The following is a 21,084-nucleotide window of genomic DNA, read 5'->3' as shown; positions in this document are numbered from 1 at the left end:
AGCATTTTCACATATCATAATGTAACTGGTTTTATCTACTTTTTAATAAGTACATTTTCTAGAAAAGGATATTTTACTGTTTATCCTGTGCTTAGAGTCTTTTAAAGGTAAATAAAGGATTGAAACTGTGCATTTTATGTGATTCACACAATTACCCAAAAACCAGCAACAGTCCCAACAAAATGAAGAATTTATTAACATTTTATTAGTTTATAAACACGTGTGCTACAGCAAAAAAAAAAAAAAAACATTCAGCTTAGGAATTAGACGAGGATTTGTCCCAGTTTTTTCCTTCGCCCCCAGTTTGCCGTTCTCCAGTAATGATGCTGTGAGGTTTATGCTAAATGGTGTGAACGTATCAAACCCGTTCACGCGCACCGACACGCTGATGTCAGCAGCTGCAGCTCACAAAGGTAAAATTACCTATGAGCCTGCAGCAGGCAAAGGTGGAGCTGACAGCTGCCAAGCCCAGAAGAAAACATCAGGACTTAGTGGTTCATTAATAAATCTTTATTCCTAAAATAAAAATGTACCAACAAAAGGAATAAAGCTGCAAATAAATGTAGTAAAGTAACAAGTGCAATATCTACAGAAAAGGTGAGGAAATGGAAAGTATTCAAGTACTGTACTTTAGATCTTAATGTCAGTGAAGGTGTATGGAGACACCTGGTGGACACAAGTCAAAACTACTGCATCTGATATTCTAGAATCACACGTGGAGAGAAGGTTTTTTTCTTCCCCTTTGTTAAATATTTAGTAGAAAACAGCTGTTGACAAAAACGAACCTGCTTGTTTCAGTGGTTTTCAGTGTATCACAGTCTGTATCAGCAGGTGTGATCTGGTGGACACATCTGAAACAAGTGGTGACCTGGAAGTTTTCTGCTGTAAAACAGAACGACCCCAGCTTGATAATCTCTTGTCAAGATGTCCACACACAGGGCACTGAACTTCTTCTCAGCTCTGACATCTGCAGCAAGAAGGTTTCCCAGCAAAACAAGTCAATCTGAGTCTAAACATGGTCCTGCTAGTCAGATCTGCAGGTTTTCAGGCCCAGTTGTCCACTAAAGCTCTGCGTGAGTGAATTTCCCCTCACAGACCAGCAGCAGGAAGCACAGACATGCTGACACCATCACACCTCCAGTGCTTAGTTTGACGCGAGCAGCAAATGGACAAACAGCCCATGTGTTTGCAGCTGCACGGCTTTGTCCGCTCTGGACGCCTGTAGGTGCTACAGGCCGCGGCCTCCGCAGAGGTGCTAGGACTGACACCTTTAAGATACCACGAGAACATTGCTGTGCTCACGTACTCATACGTGGGAAACCAAAGGACTTAGCTGTAAACTGAAAAATAAGAATGGTGCTTGTATTTATTAAAAAATAAATTACACAGGCTCTACTTACATATTTACATTCATTTCTATTCATTTTAAATGAGTAAAACACCATCATGAGCTCGTGAATGTGGCTAGTTGGACAAATACACATAAAAAAGGGGCTGAGATGACTCTGAATTATCTGACACTGAATACACTTTGTATATTTATTCATTTAATTAATGTTTATTTTAAAGACAAGCACATTCTGCAGTGTTAACCTAAATCTAAACTACAATGTACGTCGATAAATGGGCCATTTAAATACATAAGAATCTATATCCATTATAAGGAGGAAGAGACGTTTCCCCGCAGTCCCACTTTGTGTAGCAGTTGAGTTCAGGAGCCACATGACCAGTTTAATAAGTGTTTGCAAGTGCTTGCGTCTCAGGTTTAGTACATTACAGTATGTGTGGAAGTGTCTGCGGCCTTCACTCAAAGTCACAGCCCAGTAGTTCTATTCTCATGGTGATGGAGGTCATCCAGGTCCTGGGGATGATTCGGATGAAGCGGGAGAAAATAGGAGGGTAGATGTAGTTCTTGACGTGGTCACTGTTATTTGTGTTGCCGGGAAACGTCTGGATTTGACGAAAGAGACACTGATCAGAATCACTTCTCTAAAGAAAATGTTTCCGTGCGATGGGACTGTCGCTCACCTTGAATGGGATGTTCTCATCTTCTTTGTACGGGAACCACTGTACCCCGTTGTCGCTGTGCTGCAGGCTGTAGCTCTTGACATACATCTCTTTCCCCAAGGCCTTGGCTCCCTGCGTTATGACACCTGTGATCTTTTTAACTCGGGGCAGCTCCACCTGAAGCCACGGTTCCATGTCGTTATACTGTGAAGGGGAAACTACACTGAGCCTTTGTGTGTTGGACATCATTATTCTGATCATTACTTTGACATCTCACGTCAGTTGTCTGGATTAGTACCTTAGCCTGCCATGCGTTGATGGTGCCCTGTTTGTTGAGGCGTGCGAAGGAGGCTTTCCAGGGGCCGCCATACCAGCTGTAGGCCGTGGAGCTTGCGGTGATGCGATGGTCTTCTATCAGTCCGCTCTCCATTCCCAGAGGCACCGAGCAGCCTAAGGAAGGACATCGGCTAGTCTGTTTAGGTTGAAGCCAACCAGCTGCTGCAGAGGCCACGCGGTAATATTTGCCAATTATGTGGCTGTGCTCTCTGTGTATGAACAGTTTTAACACCTAATTGTTAGCTGCTGTACCTAATAATTTGTAATTGCTGAGCTGGTCATCAAGAAGCTAAATTTGACATCTAGCATTAGGTGGCAAGGAGGAAAAACACATATGACTGTCAACTGTTGCAACCCTTAGATGCACTGGATGACATCATAGTGTAGCTTTTATTCACACTGCTAATACTGTGCCCTGTTCTTTGGTTGGGGGCCCCAGCAGAAATTCGCCCAAGGCCCCAGAAAAACTAGAGCTGGCCCTGAGCTGCAGATCTCCAACAAGCTGCCTTTCACCTGACAGAGCTTAGTTATTTTATTTGTGTTGTTAGTTTCTGAGTGTGGCAGAGTGTCAAGTCCTCGCACATTAAACCAGTGTGCACTGCGAAAGTTTTCTTCGTGTTTTCCGTTTTTTTCTGTTAAACTCACATTTCTGTGCCATAATGTCTTTATATATAGTAACACAGATGCCAGAAAGGCAGATGCACCACAGGCTATAGATCAATTTCTACCCAATATGAAGCATTTTTGCAGAACTGGTAAAATACAACCTTTACCGAAACGACACTTGACAAATAAAGAGAAAAGTTATGTTGTTAGTGAACAGTGTAACCAGACTGTGTCATAAACACCGGCCATGATGCTCCAGAGAGGATTATGACACCACGTTTAATGTTTTGCTGACTAGAAGAAATGGAGAAATCCACAGAAACAACGATACTGTAGGTGGGAAATAGCTGTTGTGATGTCAAGATAGAATAAACATGAAAGCTTTCCAAACGTCTTACCGTCCACCTCACAGCCGTAGAACTCCATGCGAAGTGTGGCCTTGTTGTACCAGTTGATGGGATGAAGCCTGATGAACCGTCCAACCATCGGAGGAAAGAAGGTGTTCATCTTTGTCTCATAGGCTTCCTGGTTCCCCGGGAACACCTGGTAATAGGGGAAGTAGAGGTGAAGACACACTCCTCTTGGGCTGTTTGTAAACTGAACAGACTAAATGTCAGCCCACCTTCCTAAGGTCCCTGCTGTCGCCCTTGTAGAAGATCCAGTTGCGGCGGTCGGTGCTGTAAGAGATGGCGTACTGGACCACAAACTGGGAATAGAATACCTGCATGGCTCCCTGCGTGGCCACCTGGCTGATCACGACCGGTCGCTGAAAGTCCACCTGGTAGTCCACAGGTAGAAGATTGTATTCACACAGGAAGCAAGTCCACAAGTGCTAATATACCGTCGTTAGACCTATTACACAAACCTGAATCCAGCTGTTGTTCACATCTGTGCTCCATGCATTGTATTTACCCTTGTTGTTCAGTCTGGCAAGATGGGCCCCCCAGGATCCTTCAAACATGAAAATAGTTCTTCTAGTCACATATTTGCCTACAGAGCTTTACGGCGGCAGTTTCATGTCATTGTGTTTGTGGTGCAGTGCGTCAAACACAGATACGAAAATGGGGATCAGCTACCTCTAGCCTCATTTGCTGTGATCTGTTCGTCTTTCACGGCACCCGATTCTATTCCCAGTGGACGATAGCAGTCTGAGAGGAGACAGACAAGCACAACACAGCAGTACTGTATGTGAGTGCAGGTAGACACTCATTTGCTAAATGCTGCAGAGGGGTTTTTCAAAAGTTTGTACCATTATCTAGAATCAGGAAGAGGGTCTGCATGCCCTTCTGCTGGTTGAAACCAACTTCTGTCTCCAGCTGCCACAGGCCAGGCTTGGATGGATACATCTCCAAAGTAGCAAAGCTCCCTGCAAAGTCACGCTGATATCATAAAGGCAGTAGATGTAGTATTCTCTATGTACTGCAGGTATTGCCCCTCCAAAAACTGCTGAGCAATACTTTTATTCGGGGAAAAACAAGTGACCCAAAGAAACATTGTGGTGCTAACCAGGCAGTAGTGGGTAGACAGCCTGTCTGTAGCTGGTGGTCTTCTTGTGAAGGAACGTTTGTCCGTGGAAGTGGACGCTCTGAAAGTCTTTGTGAGAACCCAAGTTGATCAGGTGCCAGCACACGAGCTGGTTGGTGTACATTCTGAGGCCCTTTAGGTTGTATATAATGCCATTGATGGCTGGAAAGAACACAAATACATGCTTATCAACAGTTCTGAGCAGCTGCTTTTGATTTTCTGTTTTGATTGGACTAAAAAACAGACCAGCTGAAGGTACATAATGCATTACAGTGAAACTTAAACTTCTCCTTGGCTTCGGGGTAAATAATTCTCCTTTGGGTTTTCCTCTGAATCGTTTCGCGGTTCTTCTCATAGTACCAGCTCTGGGACTCATCAAAGGTCATAAATAGCAGCGTGAAGTCCCTCGGACTGGATTCGTTCCCGTTCAGGCTGCCCTTTCGACACACCAGCAAAGGACCAATCAAACCAGAGTGGATGTCTCTTTCCTAAGAGACACAGCAGACGCTGGTTTTATTATTGGCTTGTAAAAAAGTGAACATAAACATTTATTTCATTACATCCCACCTACTTTCATCTTAACGTACACTCTTGGCATAATTTACTTAATGGTTACCTACAAAATACTCACAGGATTAACACCTGAATAGTAGGCCCAAGTTCGACAGTTGGACTCTCCGGGTGATGGCCCAACCGCCGATGGGACCTTCCATAGATATGTGAAGGTTGTATTGGGTCGAACCTCATTGTCATATTGGTACCAGTACTTGGAACCATCCTCATAGGACAGACCCTCTGTCTGTTTGGTATAGGAAACCCCATTTGGATGTAGGGAGTACGGACGGTTGGCGTTGTTCCTGAACACAACCTGCAGGGTGGGGTGGTTGTTATGGCTTGAACGGAAACACGTTTCTACTTCATTTCCATAAACTGAACCATTACAATAAAGTGATTCATTGTGGCAGAGTTTGGAATTATTTACACTTTGTCTTGGAATCTCTGATGGATATTAATGGCAATTAATATTGTAAAAAATGTACATTTTCTTCCATGTCTCTTATCAATCACACTAATTGCCCCAAACCCAAAGCTATTGTAACCAGCTCTTAGCTTAGCACAAAAACTGGAACCGGAGGAATCCAGCTGGCCTCCAATCAGCAGTTTTATTTCTACACTAGCACGGTTAAAGGCCTGTATCATTACAAGCTTTGCAGGGTTTCTTTGGACAGAGACTGACCAGCTTTGTGCTTGGCTCCTGTGTAACCTCCTATTTAGAGTACAGCTATACAAGCTCTGTGAGTCCTCTTCATTATGACCTGGCTAGAAAGTCATTTAGATCCAAATCGTCTAATAACTTTGCCAAAAATGTGAAAGGCTGGAAGTCTTACCAGAATGCTTTGTCCAACCTCGGCCTTGATCATAGGTCCCAGGATGCCTAGATGCTCATCTATCTCTCCACGGATGTCCGGCGTAGTGAAGCTACTGTCTATATAACCCCTGAAAACCACTTTAGTGAACGTGGTCTCATGGCTGTTGGCTTGCGACTTTTCATGCCTCCTGTGACCAATAACAGGACAAAATTGTAGCTTTGCAGGTGTATAAATGTGTTAAATGTGAGTAGACTCTGAGCTCACCTCTGTCCGTAGCCACCATAGTCCCACTCAACCTCCTCTGCTGCGATGAAATACATTTTCACATTCGGTATGTTTTTCACGTAGTATTTGGTGGCCTCATCCTGATTAAGATTTTTGATGTCGTTGTGATCGTTGTAGGGGTCTTTGTAGGTCACAAACTCATATTCATCTCCTTTCACGTCATGCTCATCCACCCCTAGATGATCTGGTTCTTCCCCAGGAACATAAAGTTCATAGTCACTGAAGTCAGGTCGCGGTATGCCGATGACCACAGGTTCATTAATGAGTTCTTCATCATCAAAGACAGCTTTTGGTTCATTGGGTCGTGAACCACGCGGGGTCATGCCTGGGTTGAATCCACGAGGCGAAAACAGTAAACCACTCCTGACCTGAGGCTTGTACTCTTTCTTCCTCTTGGTTTTCATGCCTTGGCCCTTCTCGGGCCTCTTTCGGAGAGTCACCGTCTTGGTCTTTTTTGGGGCTGGTGCTGCTTCAGGGGTCTTGTTATCAAAATATTTAATCATGTCGTCAGGAATATCCATAGGCACCACTTGGTAAGTCCCATCGTAAGTCCAGTTCTGGTCTTGCGTTTTGACAGAGGTTGTTTTAATACCTTGTGTATCCTTTTCTTTAAAGTAGATAAACACTTCTTCTCTGTCTGGGAGACTTAGCTCCTCAGAGGTGTCATTTCCTCCTGCAGTGCTGGAGATGTTACTTGAAGCTGTAGTCCCATTTAAGAAGCTTTCCACAGGTGATGTGTGGTTGAATTTGCCAGTAAGTGTCACATTCTCCCCACTCTCCAAACTAATCTCTGATGAAATTGATCTGTCTAAATCTACTGTGACATTGTGTAAAGACAAATTTTCAAGGACATTAACTGTTATATTTTTAAGGCCTGATGTCTCAGAGGAATTTGTCGTGTAATTCAACTCTAAAGAGTCACTGTCACTGGTTTTGATGTTTGTCATCTCCAACTCAGAGATGGTCAAGTTGTGTGTTTCTACGCTGACGATGGTAATCTCTTCAACATCAGTTGCCGGGATTGCCGATGAACAGTTTACTGGATTTTCTAACACATTGTCATGTTTAGTTGCTGCCTTGTCCTCTTCCTTTACTTCCAGCAGAGCTGGGACAGACACATTGCCCTCTGATGCACTCTGGACACTGACGGTGCTGGAATTGTCCAGTGGCCCAGGGTAAAAGAACACATCCCCTCTAGTGAGTCGTTGCTCAGTGTCCTCCACAAGGGTGGAGCCCAAAGACAACTGGTTGTTTTTGCTGGAAAGTACATTTCCATCTTTCTCACCCCCTGATAACGCCACAGCATTTTTTACTGCTGTGTTCTTCGTTTCAGACTTTACACAATTGTCTACCTCAGAAGCACTAACCTTTGTAATTATACTGTTGTTCTTTAGTAATATAACAGAAGTATTTACAGTTTCAGATGGAGCCAAGTTGTTGAAAAGTGTGTCAGCGCTCTTATTATGCATCTGTGATGTGTTCCCACTGCTGCTGTGGTCCAGTGAATGAACCGTGTTTAGCTTTCCTCCATCAGCCTCTTTCCAGTTTGAAAATAATAAATCCAATAACCTTTCAAATATACCTTTGTTTTCTGGTTTAAAAATGGATTCAGCACTTGTGTTCTGTCTCTGCGTTGTATTTGCACTTAAGCTTTCGTTCAGCGAACTAGCCACCATCACGTTTCCGCTACTGACCTCTGTCCAATTGGAAAATATTGTCTCGTTCTCTCTTTTGCTCACAGAATAAGCATTAAAAGTTGTTTTAACGCTATTAGTTTGTGTATCTGTTGTGTTCTCACTAATGCTTTGGTTCAGAGAACTAACCGCTGTCAGATTTCCTCCACCAACCATCTTTAAATCTGAAATTAATGTCTCGTTTATTGTAATCGAGTTCAGAGCCGAGGTGTTGTTCCTCTTTGTCATATTGGAATTAGACTTGATGTTTGTATCTTCAGGCATAGCGTCATAATTTATGTAAGACAAGTCCAGCATTTCCACATCTGATGCTGTAAAGCTTTTGTTCAGTGACCTTAGACCTAGTTCTTTTGCAAACATTTCAGTGTAAATATCTGTCTCTGTAGGCTTTTCTATGACAGATTTGTTCATCTTCTCCTCCTCCTTCTTCACGTCAAACTTCGGAGGCTGCCACGTACGAAATTCTTCTTGCGGTGATTCATCATCATGGTCACCGTAGTCATACTGGTAGTCACGGTAGCACTCGACGTCCTGAAACATCAAACGCATCCCTTTGGTTGTCTCATGGGAGTTCAGGGAAGCCAGAAGCCAAACACCTGGATTGAGCGGGGGACACAAGTTTTCATGAAAGAATAATTGCAAAAGGTTTAATCAGTAGTATCTATACACTTGGGCTTGATTTGACACAGTTTTGTGTACAGAGTTTTCATTTCCTGCAGATTCTGACTGACCAATGTTGTCCATGTTCATAGTGATGGTTTCTCCAGTCATGGGGTAGAGGTTGAGGAAGTCCTCCTGACGATCATTCAGCTCAAACGAATGGCCGTAGAACGTAGCAGTCTGGACGTAGTCCTGAGCTCCAATGCTGGAAACATGCCACGTCACAACCTCACCATTGCAGAAGCCCAAACGCTCGTTGCTCTCAAACACATAACCGTTGATCGCTGGAAGTTTATGTACACAAATAGGAGTCATCTCACAGGCAGCTTCAAAACACGTGATTATATCTTTGCATGGAGATTTGAGAGTTTTGTGGAGTGAAATTGCATTAGTTTCAGTTGGATAGTGGTAAAACCTACTGTGCATGACATTGGACTTATAAAAGTCCGGGTCTGCCTTGTTGACTTTGGATTGATCACTGTACTGGCGAATGTTGTAATCCAGGTACCAGCTCTTGTTTTCATCAAACACAGCAAACCCGGCGTGCTGCTCCTTGTCTGCTTTCAGCTGCACAACAAAGCACATTCATCCATTTCCAATAGTCTCATATAAGTTTAGGCATTTTAAATTTTTGAATTTTGAGTCAGACTAGTCCAATAAAAGTGACATGTTTAGTGGCGTAATATTGTCTCTGTAAAGCTGGTTACCTTTTATTTTATTGTCTTTTTAGCCCTATTTTTCCCCTTATTATGGATTATGAAGATATTGAGCATTAAAATGACATTTTTCATTGCCAAAAACAATTTGTAAATGTAATCATTACACTAGAAATATCGCAACCAGTTGAGCTGCTGTTTAAATGCACGTGTGTCCGGACTAATTGTCTAATCAGTTTATCTATGAGTGGAAAGTTTAACGATGTGATGTGATGGAATTCTCTCTAAGTGAGGTCACAGAGTGAACTTGACTTTCAACCTCTAACAACAAAATAACCACTTTCTCCTTGAGTTCTTTTGGGTGTTTTTGTCAAATTTTTGGAAATTCTCTTAAGGCTTCTCTATATGGGGACGAACATGGATGGACAACGTCAAAACAGTGGCTCTGAAACCGAACGTGTTTTTACCTGCACATTCCTGACATTGAGGGACTGACTCTTGCAGATGAGCATTGGTCCTATCAGTCCTGAGGTGATATCACGAGGCGCGTCCACTGCACTGTGGTACATTCGGGTCAAACACCGGGAGTCGGCCTCCAAAGGCTCGTCCTCTTCAACCACTCTCCACACATAGGTGTGTGTCTCACCTGGCTGAACTCCGTAAGACTGGTTACCTGGCAGGCAGATTGAGAAAGGCTCTTTTTATTTCAGTTCACCAAACCCAAAGGTTTCATCTTTTTAATAATGAGGACAGAGTCTGGACCTCCTTCTGGGTAGTTGAATCCTTCTTGTGACTTCTCAATGGTCAGTCCGTGTGGATAGATACTGTAGGGTCTGGAGGCCTTGTTCTTAAAAACAATCTGTAAAAGGACATTAAATAGTAATGAAAGTGTTAAAGTGACGTGTGGTTCTGGACTCAGGCTGTAGTCAGTGATTTGAAATACAACTGATTATGAGGTTTAATATATTCCTCAGACTCTAAAGTCTTCAACATGCATCCTGTGGTTAAACTTTGGAGGGTACATGCATATGAACATAATAAATGTCTCCATGCTGAAATACTATTCCACATGACATCATCTGGAGGAGTTTTTTTTTTATTTCAGATGATCAGATAACTATCCCAAGACAGCAGAGGGATGTTTAAGACCATTTATTTACATATGTTTCTCAAACTAGAACCATAAGAAGCAAGTTTAAAATCAGAGAAGTTGCACTTTAATATTTATTGATTTGCAAATCATATACGGTCAGTAGCTCAAATCTATGACCAGAAATCAGTTGAGATCTATAGAAGATCATAATTTTTATTAAATAAATTAATTATTATTCATCACCCACTGCAAATTATAGCTGATTATTGGGGTAGTGGATCATAAGTCTGCAGCAAATATGGATTTGTTTGTTATAATAATAATAATAATAATAATAGCTTTTGATAATTTTAATAGCTTTATTTATAAAGCACTTATCAAGCAAAGTACAAAGTGCTTAATGACTTAATGACAATCCACTCTCAATGTTTCATTATTTCAGATCAGGAATCTGTGACTAAAGATGCCAGAATTAAGTGAAGCACTTTGAATTCTAATTTTGTCAAATGTATGTTTCGTTTCCAAGGTGACCTCACCGTGATGACGTCCCTGATTTGTGCTCTGATCACTGGACCCAAGATCCCAAGCTCGTCTTTCCTCTGCTTGTTCTCCTTCTCTACGGTGAACGACTCATTCGTGTACAAAACGTACACGGCCTTTTTGTACCTCTGACCTATGCGTGTTGACGACTGTTTCAGGTACTGGTCCTTGAAGTCCCTGCAAAGAAAGACGACGGCCTTTTTCATTTCCATGAACAAACACTGAAAACACTGGCGCCATTTAGTATGATGGAAAAAAACGCTTTACAATTTCATGGTACTAAATGTCAGTAGCTATCGTAGCTGTCACCTGGACACATGACCAGCCTACGTCAAGGCCACACACAGACAGACAGACAGACAGACAGACAGACAGACAACCATTTACAATCATATTCACACCTACGGGTATATGTTTGGTTAATTCACCAATTTGCCTTGAACGTCTGATTGGTCGCCTGTAAAACTGAATAAAATGCTGCTCACTCACTGGTCAATGTGCTTAGGTATTTCAGGTGCATAGTCCCAGACAATTTCCTCTGCAGCTATGTAGTATTTCCACTCCCTGCTTTGTCTTTTTTGCTCAATAGTCATCCTTCGCCGGGGGGCTTCGAAGCCGTCACACTTCTCGACGTTCACGAACCCATGCATGCCAGCTGGAGCAACCGAAAGTTAAAAGTGAAGTTACAGGGAGGATGGATTTTGCTCTCCATTAATGATGCTTACCTTCTACGTGCTTGACGGTGCGTGAGGAGAGCATCCAGCGGCCCGTGTAGAGAGCCACCATGCTCGCCGTGGTGGAGGAGCCACTGATCAGCCCCACCGAAGAGACTTTGTGCCCGGTCTGCCGCAGCACCTGCCCGTTCATGTGCACCGAGAACAGCTCCGGCTCGGAGCTCATGCCCAGCAGGTGCAGGTTCACAGGGGCGTGAGCACAGATGCTGACATCTGGACAGGAAGGAGGAAACGGCATCTTTGAATTATTGTATTAAGGTATTAAGTTTTTATACAAACTGCACAGTTAAGACACATCTGCACATAGAAGCAATGATCTGAGTAAGCACCCAGGGTTTCAAAGTAAAAGTAAGGAAGTCATAAAGATCCAATTAGTGCTACAACACTGTTCAGCAGGTATTTTACTTTGTAGTAATCCACCAGATAATGTACATGTTCTGTAACTGACAGATAATTAGAATACTTCCCTCTCAAATGTGAAATGTGAATGAAACTCAAAGTTCCACTTTTGTGCAGCATGTGGGTAAATATAATTACTCATCAAACGTCCATATCAAGTTAAAAAATCTCCTCTGATTGGCTTTTTGACTGTTTACCAAACCGAGCGACTAACCAGGCAGCGATCCCTTTGTGTATCCATTGATGGTGTATTTGACTTGCTCGTCTGAGGCTTGGGCGGTTGATTTGTACTTGCTGGCTTTCTCGTCAAAAACCCCAAAGAGGAAAACGTACTCGTGGTGGGCGCCAATCTGCTTCCCCGACTCGTCTAGACTGCCTGTAAACAGAGAGAGCAACACACCAGAATATCCAGAATTCCTATTCCACGCTTTCTGCTGAAGCAACAAACTGAACCCGGGCAGATTTTACCAGGTTTGCAGATGAGCAAAGTTCCAACGAGGCCTGAGTTGTAGTCCTCGACAACATTTTGGTGGGAGATGTAGGTGTAGGTGAGGCAGGTGGGGTCGTGTGGCTGCGGAGCAACGTCTGACGTCACCTCCCAGTAATAAACATGTTCACAGTTGGGCAGCACGACGTCATCCTCTTTCTCCTTCTGCGAAGTGTTGTCAAAGTAGTTGGCCCCTGCAGAGAAGAAGGAAATGGCTTCCTGATAATTAAATTCCATAACCATGCAGGGGTCTGAGGAGATAATTAACTAAAACTGCAAACTGACATTCCCAAATAATGAGGACTTAATCAAGTGTTTTTACTCTAGGCTCTCTGCAGTCTGACTTTTAGGTTAATTATTTACATTACGTTAATTATTATCCTTTAAAGAGGATTTAATCTCCATTTCCTAAAGTCAGAAAGCCACTAATGTCCTGTTCTGTGATTTCCTTAGACTTAGCAGTGCTTCCTGCTGGACTTCTGTACCATCTGCTTTGATAATCTGCCTGTCCTGGTTAATATTTTAAACAAAGACAAACAAAGTTGTTTGCTGAGTTGACTAATCTTGTGCAATTATTAGAATGAGTCACATCATGAGCACCCACGACAGCCCCGTATCATCTCAGCTGTCAGATTCTCCTGCAGCTGGGTTCACAGGCACCCACCCTCCGACTGTTTCCCGTAAGCCACTCCGTGTGGGTGGATGCTGTATGGTCCCTTCGCCATGTTCCTGAACGTCACGACAAGCGTCTCCCCCTCCTCGGCCCTCAGCGTGGGTCCCACCAGGCCTTTGGAGAGAAAGAGATGCATGTGAAAGCCACTGCAAGGTTTGGACTCACCAGAACCAGTCCTGACCCTCTGCCTCACTGTGTTTTTCTTGTTGTAAATCAGCTGCTGACTGAACCAGAGTGGCTCAGCTTAATGAAGCAGATTGTGTGAGTGTCTCATCTGGACGTGTTTTGATAAAGGTTGGGGACAGCCACATGTCCTAATCACGTTCAACTTGGCTGGGCTGTGAAGACTATAGCACAGGAACTTGCATCTCTTGTTATGACTCTGCGCCAGGTTTTTATTAATTTATCACCTTTTTATTCCGTATTTTATGTAAAAATACTATACAGCACATCTTAACATGTAACAGATGAAGAGAATTCACAGCTGCATCTATGTCAATGTCTCAACTTTCTCTACTCATGAAGACAAATGGGTGAACAGTGAATTTGGAGACAGGCAAACTTGCGTAATAAGTAATTAAATCCAGCCGCTTTCTGCGTGCTCCTGTAAACTACACACAGCTTTTACCTAACCAAGAAGGATGAGTCTTAGGCTGTTTGAAGTCTTTCTCATACTCCCGAAAGACCACTTTCTTATAGGTGGGACCAAACCTGAGGAGTGGTGGAAAAACAAGAAACAGGATTCAGCGCACACATCCCACACAAGGCAGCGAACATTAACAAGATGTGAAGCCGCATATGTTTGTGTATGTTGCAACTTTAATGTGTGTGACCTGAAATGTGTGTGTGTGTGTGTGTGTGTGTTTGTATGTGCGTGTGTGTCATTACGACATTGATACTAATCGCGATAAGAAACACAGAGATTTGCAATTGACTATTTTCCCCCAAGGTACAAAAACCTTCAGCAGCACTGAATCAAAACGTGGAGAATTCAATAAATACAAACCAATAGGACAAAAACACGAACTAAAATCCAAGAATCATGAAATATAACAAAGAAGCTCATTATTAGTTTGTAACACCTGTCGCACGTCAGACCCCTGTGATTTATGATCAGAAATCCTCCAACCGTTCTCCTACCCGAGTGTTGCATTGTCCGAGTATTTCCAGTCTATCTCGACAGCAGCGACGTAGTAGCGTCTCTCCCTGGGTTGACCTGGGTCTGCTTTGACGTGAAGGACAGCTAGAAGAACCAGGACGGGCAGGAGAGGCCGAGCTCCAGCGCAGGCACAGAGCCTCATTGCTGGGATCTGTGAGTGAGGAAGTTGTGATCTGACAGAGAGGTCTGCTCTGCACTTTATCTGTCACTGACACACGCGCGCACACAAACACACACGCTTGTGTGCGTTTCAACATTGTGTCCCAGGGCAATGAACTGTGTCTCTGCTTCTTTTCCTCTCTTGTAATTGAAACCTCATGTGTTTTGATGTGAGTCACCCCTAAGGACTTTGCCTATTCCCACCAGATCTAAACAAAAATAAATCAAACCTCTGTGGGGACCACTGTTGAAAATTACACCGCACATTCTTAGGAAATATGACCAGTGTCCCGGGAAATACTCTCATAAAATCATGTCACAACTCAAGAGAAAAACAATGCTCCCATTCTAAACTTTGTTTATATATTTGGGAAGTGTAAAAGTATTTAAATGTACTATATTATTCATGTCCTATCCCAGTACTGCATGTGTTTTGTTAGTGTGCACATGTCAACCTGTTTATGTTCATAACCTATTTGTACTGTCCTAAACAAAGTATCTGCTTTTAATCTCAGAATTGTTGCAAAATGAGGCATATCTCCACTTGGAGACCATGGTTCAGCTATTGTGTCTTATCTTTTTCTTGACTCTTTCAATGTTTGTACCGGTTCCCAATCCTTGGAAAGTGAATTGGTCTCAGTTAATCTGTCAAATCTAGTGAATACAGTCTACTTCATGTCATTTAGCTTAGTTTTTGCATTTCTTTGAGAAGCACTGAGTCTGTGTCTCCGAATGTGACATTGAAATGTACCTTAAAGGTTTGTGTACAAAAACAAAACAAGTGCGTGCTTGATGACGTCAACACGCAGCGTTACGCTTAAGGTGGACCAGGAAGTGGGGATGTAAACTACGAGAATAGATACGATGCTTCAGCTACGTCTGGGAAAATAGAAGAATAGCAAGTACGTTTTAATAACGTTGGTTTCATTATTACATGTTACCGAGGGGCGTATATGTCTAAATATTCCAATAAAGTGAGGGTTTATTTTCAGAATGACGACGATTGTGACACAGACGATGCTAACTCTGCTACTGTCTGTGTGTTCGGCTAATGTTAAATTCCGTGTGTGAATAAAGTCATTTACGTTCGTGACAAACCGGTAACTGCTGTGGAGAAAACCAGTACGTTCGAACACTGCGAATATTAGAACTTCTCAGAATGACAAGTACTGAGTTCTATTTAACGAGGAGCAGCTTGTTGGGCATTAACATTAGTTTTGATTTAAGCTAGTCCATGAAGTACCACAAAGTAGTGCTCAACAAGAGAGTTTCACTCAAAGACAAACTGAGATCACGATCAGATTGACAATTTTAAATTTATTTATTGCAGGTCTGTTGAAGGCTACAAGGACTTTGGGTGGTGATGTCTGTTAATATTAATTCTCATACAAAATGAGACAAAACATAGCAGAAGAAAGTCTATTGCAGCAGCCACGGTATCATTAGAGGCTTTGGAGTCTCTGTTCCGAAAAGTGTATGTATGAGCATTCTGGGGATTCGTATGTTAGTCTGGTAGGATAATCTGACTGAACTTTGACCTTTGAAATCCTGAGGTGCTCCAGTGTCCAGAGAGGACGAGTGAGTGAGCTGTCGTTTCACAGTAAACTGTTTCTTGTTTAAAACTTCCGGTGCCATTTCTGCCTGCCCCCCCTACCCCCCTCCCGGTTTAGTTTCCCTGCGCAGATTTATGTTGTTGGTTCACTCATTGCATATTTCCACTTTTCTGCAAGTGAAAAAAATGAGGATAAATAAACAAGACGCGCCGCCATCCATGTGTGGGGTGTGGCAGAAAAATCCAAGTTCAGGCTTCCAAGTAGATGGTTAGAAATATAATTCCTCCAATAAATAAAAAAAAAAAAATCCCCCAACACATCTCAGCTTGGATTAACATAAACAGCCTCTCACTGTTTTTCTGAAGCCAACGCTCACGTTAGCCAAAATACTCAATAAAAGTGTGATAGCAACACTATGTGTCTGTGTTTTAAACATGTTCAACAGGTTTGGTGGTTTTCAAGTCCAGCCCCAGTCATGGTGTGCTGCCAGTCCTGCCCCAGGCTGTGCTCCCGCTCGTCGGCATACACTCTAGCCCTGGGCCTGGGCTTTGTGACCCTGGGGACCAGTCGAATCCTGCTGCTCAAATTCTCCGCCAATGCCGGTGACAATTACTTTGTACTGTTGTTCACAGAGAAAACAAAATGATTTTCAAACGATTTTTCCTAGTTTGTTGACTGTCTCTCTATTTGCAGAAAACAAGTATGACTTCCTCCCTGCATCTGTCAATCTACTTGCCGAGTTGCTCAAGCTGCTCTTCTGTCTGGTTATGTCAGTACGGGTCATAGTCCGAGGTAAACATGGCCATGGCTGTCTGGCTTGTATTTGCTGGCGAGATGCGTTCAAACGCTGTGTTTGTCTGATTCTTCAGAGGGACGTTCGTGCAGAGACCTCGGCTCTTCATCCAGCTCTTCCTTCCTACGCTCCCTGAAGTGGGCTGTGCCTGCTTTCCTCTACTTTCTTGACAACCTCATCATCTTCTATGTGATGACCTACCTGCAGCCTGTTAGTAGATGTGCTACAAAAACACTAGTACAGCACATAGAAATAAGCCCTTTAATAACTTATGGAAACACATTCACAGATGCTGTATCTCCTCATATCATGGCAGCTTTTACAGAACATCCTGCACATGTACTCGTGTGACACATTGCTCTCACTGGTCTGTTTAATCTGTTCTGCCTCTTGTCTCCAGGCCATGGCAGTGTTGTTCTCCAACTTTGTCATCCTGACCACAGCTGTCCTCTTCAGAATTGTGCTGAAGTAAGCAACCGGTCAGCAATGCTGTAATGTTCTGTTCTTCAGTGAGATAGAAAGTTTACGAACCTGTTACAATTTAGTGCTTTCCGCTTAAATATGGAACACGTGACCTACAACTAGAAAAATGGAACCCAAATAAACAAATGAGATAAAAACTCTACTTATTCATTTATTTACTGAGAAAAATCAATATTTGTGTGTAGCGAAAGTATGTGAACCTGTGTCTTCACTAAGCCGTGTGAGCCCTTTTTTCCTGCAGTAACTTTAACTAAACCTTCCCATTGTATCATCGGCTTGCCGGGGTTTTAGCCCATTCCTCTTTACCGAACACACTTTTACAACCCAGTGCTGTCAAGATCAGGTTTTGTTAAATGATGTTAATTTCACAACTTGTGTTTTGAAAGGAAGCACATCCACATCATTAGGTAATTCTCAGTGTTTAAATCTTGAGACTTTCACGTCAACCACAGATAAAATTTGTGTTCGTCCTACAGGAGGCGTCTGTCCTGGATTCAGTGGGCGGCGTTGGTTGTCCTCTTCTTGTCTATCGTTTCACTGACAACCGGATCAGGATCCAACCAAAACGCCATAGCTGTGCCAGGCCTCCACTCCAACCCCCTCTCAACCCCCTCCAACTCCTGCCTACTCTACACCCAGCTGCTGGAGCAGATGAGGAACAGCAGGTGATGTGATGAACACAGGAAGCCAGGAAGGACCTTAACGAAGGACCGAAACAATTAGTTAGGCACAGCATAGGAGGATAAGTTTGTAACGGGGGGCCTCAGAACTTAAAGGAAACAGCAAAAAACCATGGAAAATCTGATTATAGCACCTTCAAAGTGACGATCAGTGACAAATTAATTAATTGGAAAATGTGCTGATGCTGTGTTTTCTACTGTAAGTCAGGTACGTTCTACTTTTGTTTATTTGCTCCCGTCACAGTGCCGGTGAAACATGGGCATCCTCCCTCCCCGGCCAGGAGTGGAGGGACAATATGCTGGGGAAGCTTCGATCTCTGGGTGTGGGTCACGTCCTGCTCCTGCTTCAGTGCTTCATCTCAGCGATGGCCAACATCTACAATGAGAAGATCCTGAAAGAAGGAGACCAGCTCACAGAGAGCATCTTCATCCAGAATAGTAAACTGTGAGAGCCAACTTAAATCAGAAAGCTGAAGCCACCAGGGGGCTTTGACTCTGACCGTGCTGCTCTGCTGTTTCAGGTATGCCTTCGGCGTGGTGTTCAACGGTCTGACCCTCGGGCTTGGCACTGAAGCACGAGGCCTCACTGTGCACTGTGGCCTCCTCCATGGACATAACCCTTACTCCCTGGGTCTGGTGCTGGTCACTGGTGAGTAATTGGACGGTATTTTGTCACCCCCGCGTGACTCAAATCCAATCTAATCAAAGTCAGCAGAGGGGTTTTAGTGTCTGTCTTTACAGCAGCAGCCACTCTCAGACCCTCAAATCAGATTTGAAAAGCAAAATAAAAGGGAAGAAACCTTAAAAAGAGCAGCAGAGGAGGAAACTTTATATACAGAACGGAGCAATCATCATAGATATTCAGTGAGCTGTTACTGTATAAACTGCTAGGAGGTGAACGATTATGCAGGATACTGAGCCACTTCCCAAACCTTTACTGATACAATGTCATGCAAAAGTAAGTTTAGGAACTTAAAGCTACTTGAAGGATTTGAAGGATTTTATGTGACGTATTCTGTTACTGTTCCCCAATGCTTTAAAATGAAAAGACGGTCATGTGTGTCTGCATACAAACGCTCCCAGTACCCACATTTTCGGTCCCCCAGAAGGTGTATGAATGAAGAATTTTGTGGTGTGTCTTTAAAGAACTGATACTCTCCTCTGTCTTGTCCCCAGCCGCCCTGGGTTTATCTGTGGCCTTCATCTTGAAATTCAGGGACAACATGTTCCATGTTCTGACAGGACAGATCACCACTGTTCTGGTCACCGCCCTGTCCCTCTTCCTCTTCGACTTTCGCCCTTCCATAGACTTCTTCCTCCAGGCTCCCGTGGTCCTGCTGGCCATCTTCATCTACAATGCCAGTCGACCCAAGGACCCAGAATACAGCCTGCAGCAGGAAAAACTGCGGGTCATCAACGGCGAGGTGTTTGAGAGGTCCAGAGGGGTAGGCAGCAGAGCACAAAGAACTCACGCTTGTTTTTTCACACAGTGTCACTCACCTAAGCCCCATTTAAAGCCTCTCCTCCCACACACATGCCGAGCTCTCTGTAGGAAACCTGTGAGTTCTGTAATGCAGAGGGAAACAGCATCCAGATTCCTGCTGCAGCCTTAGCTCATATAATGTCTTGAGGTCAATTGGATTTTGAAATAGGAAGCAACAGATTTCTGAGGGGGGCTCACGAGGACATGTCCTAGAGTTAACAGGGCTCTGAGTTAGTTTTCATGACTGTTTTGCAGCTGTGCAGCAGTCAAAGCCGCCTTAAAATGCAAAGTATTTCCCTTCTGTTTTTTCACTTAAGTAAATCATTCCCTCCACTCAGAAGGTCGGTGTTTGGTGATGGGAAGACATTAATCAGACCCGCCAGGAAATCGATGCAACAACTATCACAACTTCAACCAGTCACTGTAAATTCTGTGCAAACTTTGACACATTTCCGTCCAATTCTTAGAAGCTTCCTTTAAATTGGACCTGTTCCTGAAAGCCTCAGGTACCAGAGCTGCTGATGGAAGCTTGCTTGTGTTACTTGATAACACGAAAGCAAATTCTGGGATAAGGTGTGTGTAATTTGCAGGCATCAGGGAGCCATTGTTCACTCTAGGGGAGGAAAAAAATCACGCTTAGCGGTGATCTCACTTTGCCTTTGATTGTTCAATAATACACAAAACCATCAAATGTTTTTAGAAAAGCCATGAAATCAGGCATTTTGAACCGCTCCAAAAACCTGGACGGACTGATTTCATGTGAGAAATACCTGCGGCTTTGTCCAGCAGATTCCAGCTTATCTGCATCCATTCGGATTTGCTCTGTACGTCTTGTGTTTGTAGGACGGCGAGGAGCTGGAGCTCCTGGGAAAGCCCAACACAGACAGTGAGTCTGAGGAGGAGGCTTTGTAACACTGCGGCTACGAGGCGGCGGACAAACTCCTCTACACCGCTGCTAAAGTTGACCTGCACAATAGACTTAACTCTCGGATGCAGCGGAGTCGCAGATTCACCGAGCAGGTAAACAGAGAGTGGAAGATGAACTTTGTGGGACATTCCTATAGTGTGTCTGCCTGTGTGGGGAGACAAACCAGGAACATGTTTGTCAGCGCATTTGCCATTGGAGATTATTAAGGATATGAGTTATTTCTTCCGATTCCTTTTGTATGTGCAGCTCCTCACCAAGCTGCAGCTGATTTGCTTAGTTTAATGACCAGCTGTCACGTCAGCCTGTTCTATCATAAATAATTGAGACTGTACACAATTTCTGTTTGCTCGGTGTAAAAACCATGGTATTCTCAGTCGATCATAACTAGTACGATTACTTCTACTCGATTCCATCATGGGGAACAGTGGTTTTCTTTGTTTTGGAACCAGAACCATATGTGCTGACACATCGAGGTTTGTTCTTAAAGGGACACCAAACTCTTAACCTTGAACATATTGTTTTTAATGGTGACATGGAAGAGTATTAATGTATTACATCTGTGAATTATTATGGAATATATTTATCTCAAGCTTGCTATTTGTGCAATAACGTTGTATGAATGCTACTCTGAAAATAAACAGCTCGACGTCCGTTTAACAGCCGCAGTGATGGAATTAACACAATAAACTATGTGTTTGAGCTTCTCAGGAGCCGTCTTGGCACAGCACAATTTCTTTCTCATACATTCTAGGCTTGTCCTTGTTTTGAAAAGGCTGATAAAA

At 43.4% G+C, this 21,084-nt stretch overlaps 2 protein-coding genes across 4 annotated transcripts; one reads left to right on the top strand and one right to left on the bottom strand.

Moving 5' to 3' along the window:
* Positions 1–495: 495 nt before the first annotated feature.
* On the bottom strand, positions 496–14,414 carry f5 (coagulation factor V). Of its 2 annotated transcripts, XM_067516704.1 has the most exons (25): positions 14,205–14,410; positions 13,693–13,775; positions 13,056–13,178; positions 12,373–12,585; positions 12,119–12,280; positions 11,497–11,718; positions 11,261–11,426; positions 10,768–10,948; positions 9,901–9,997; positions 9,606–9,811; positions 8,902–9,049; positions 8,554–8,766; positions 6,108–8,418; positions 5,862–6,030; positions 5,105–5,341; positions 4,745–4,961; positions 4,456–4,635; positions 4,199–4,315; positions 4,026–4,097; positions 3,815–3,900; positions 3,572–3,727; positions 3,348–3,492; positions 2,306–2,457; positions 2,029–2,211; positions 496–1,950 (listed from the first exon to the last, which is right to left on the bottom strand). In XM_067516704.1, the coding sequence occupies exons 1-25, from the start codon at positions 14,363–14,365 to the stop codon at positions 1,804–1,806; spliced, it is 6,147 nt and encodes a 2,048-aa protein (XP_067372805.1). In that variant the 5' UTR covers positions 14,366–14,410; the 3' UTR covers positions 496–1,803. The 2 variants fall into 2 exon arrangements, with proteins under 2 accessions (XP_067372805.1, XP_067372806.1); XM_067516705.1 differs by lacking the exons at positions 496–1,950; positions 2,029–2,211; positions 2,306–2,457 and adding an exon at positions 2,521–2,552 and having other exon boundaries at positions 14,205–14,414.
* A 741-nt stretch (positions 14,415–15,155) lies between these two features.
* On the top strand, positions 15,156–21,012 carry slc35a5 (solute carrier family 35 member A5). Of its 2 annotated transcripts, XM_067516707.1 has the most exons (10): positions 15,156–15,284; positions 16,381–16,537; positions 16,629–16,727; positions 16,805–16,938; positions 17,129–17,196; positions 17,688–17,876; positions 18,136–18,336; positions 18,413–18,540; positions 19,068–19,336; positions 20,218–21,012. In XM_067516707.1, the coding sequence occupies exons 2-10, from the start codon at positions 16,411–16,413 to the stop codon at positions 20,284–20,286; spliced, it is 1,284 nt and encodes a 427-aa protein (XP_067372808.1). In that variant the 5' UTR covers positions 15,156–15,284; positions 16,381–16,410; the 3' UTR covers positions 20,287–21,012. The 2 variants fall into 2 exon arrangements, with proteins under 2 accessions (XP_067372808.1, XP_067372809.1); XM_067516708.1 differs by lacking the exon at positions 15,156–15,284 and having other exon boundaries at positions 16,474–16,537; positions 16,629–16,704.
* Positions 21,013–21,084: the final 72 nt, after the last annotated feature.

The sequence above is a fragment of the Channa argus genome, chromosome 9 (genome assembly GCF_033026475.1).
Source record: "Channa argus isolate prfri chromosome 9, Channa argus male v1.0, whole genome shotgun sequence".
In the NCBI taxonomy this organism is placed as follows: Eukaryota; Metazoa; Chordata; class Actinopteri; order Anabantiformes; family Channidae; genus Channa; species Channa argus.
The sequence above is the reverse complement of the archived record's forward strand: the minus strand, read 5'-3'. Positions and strand labels throughout refer to the sequence as shown.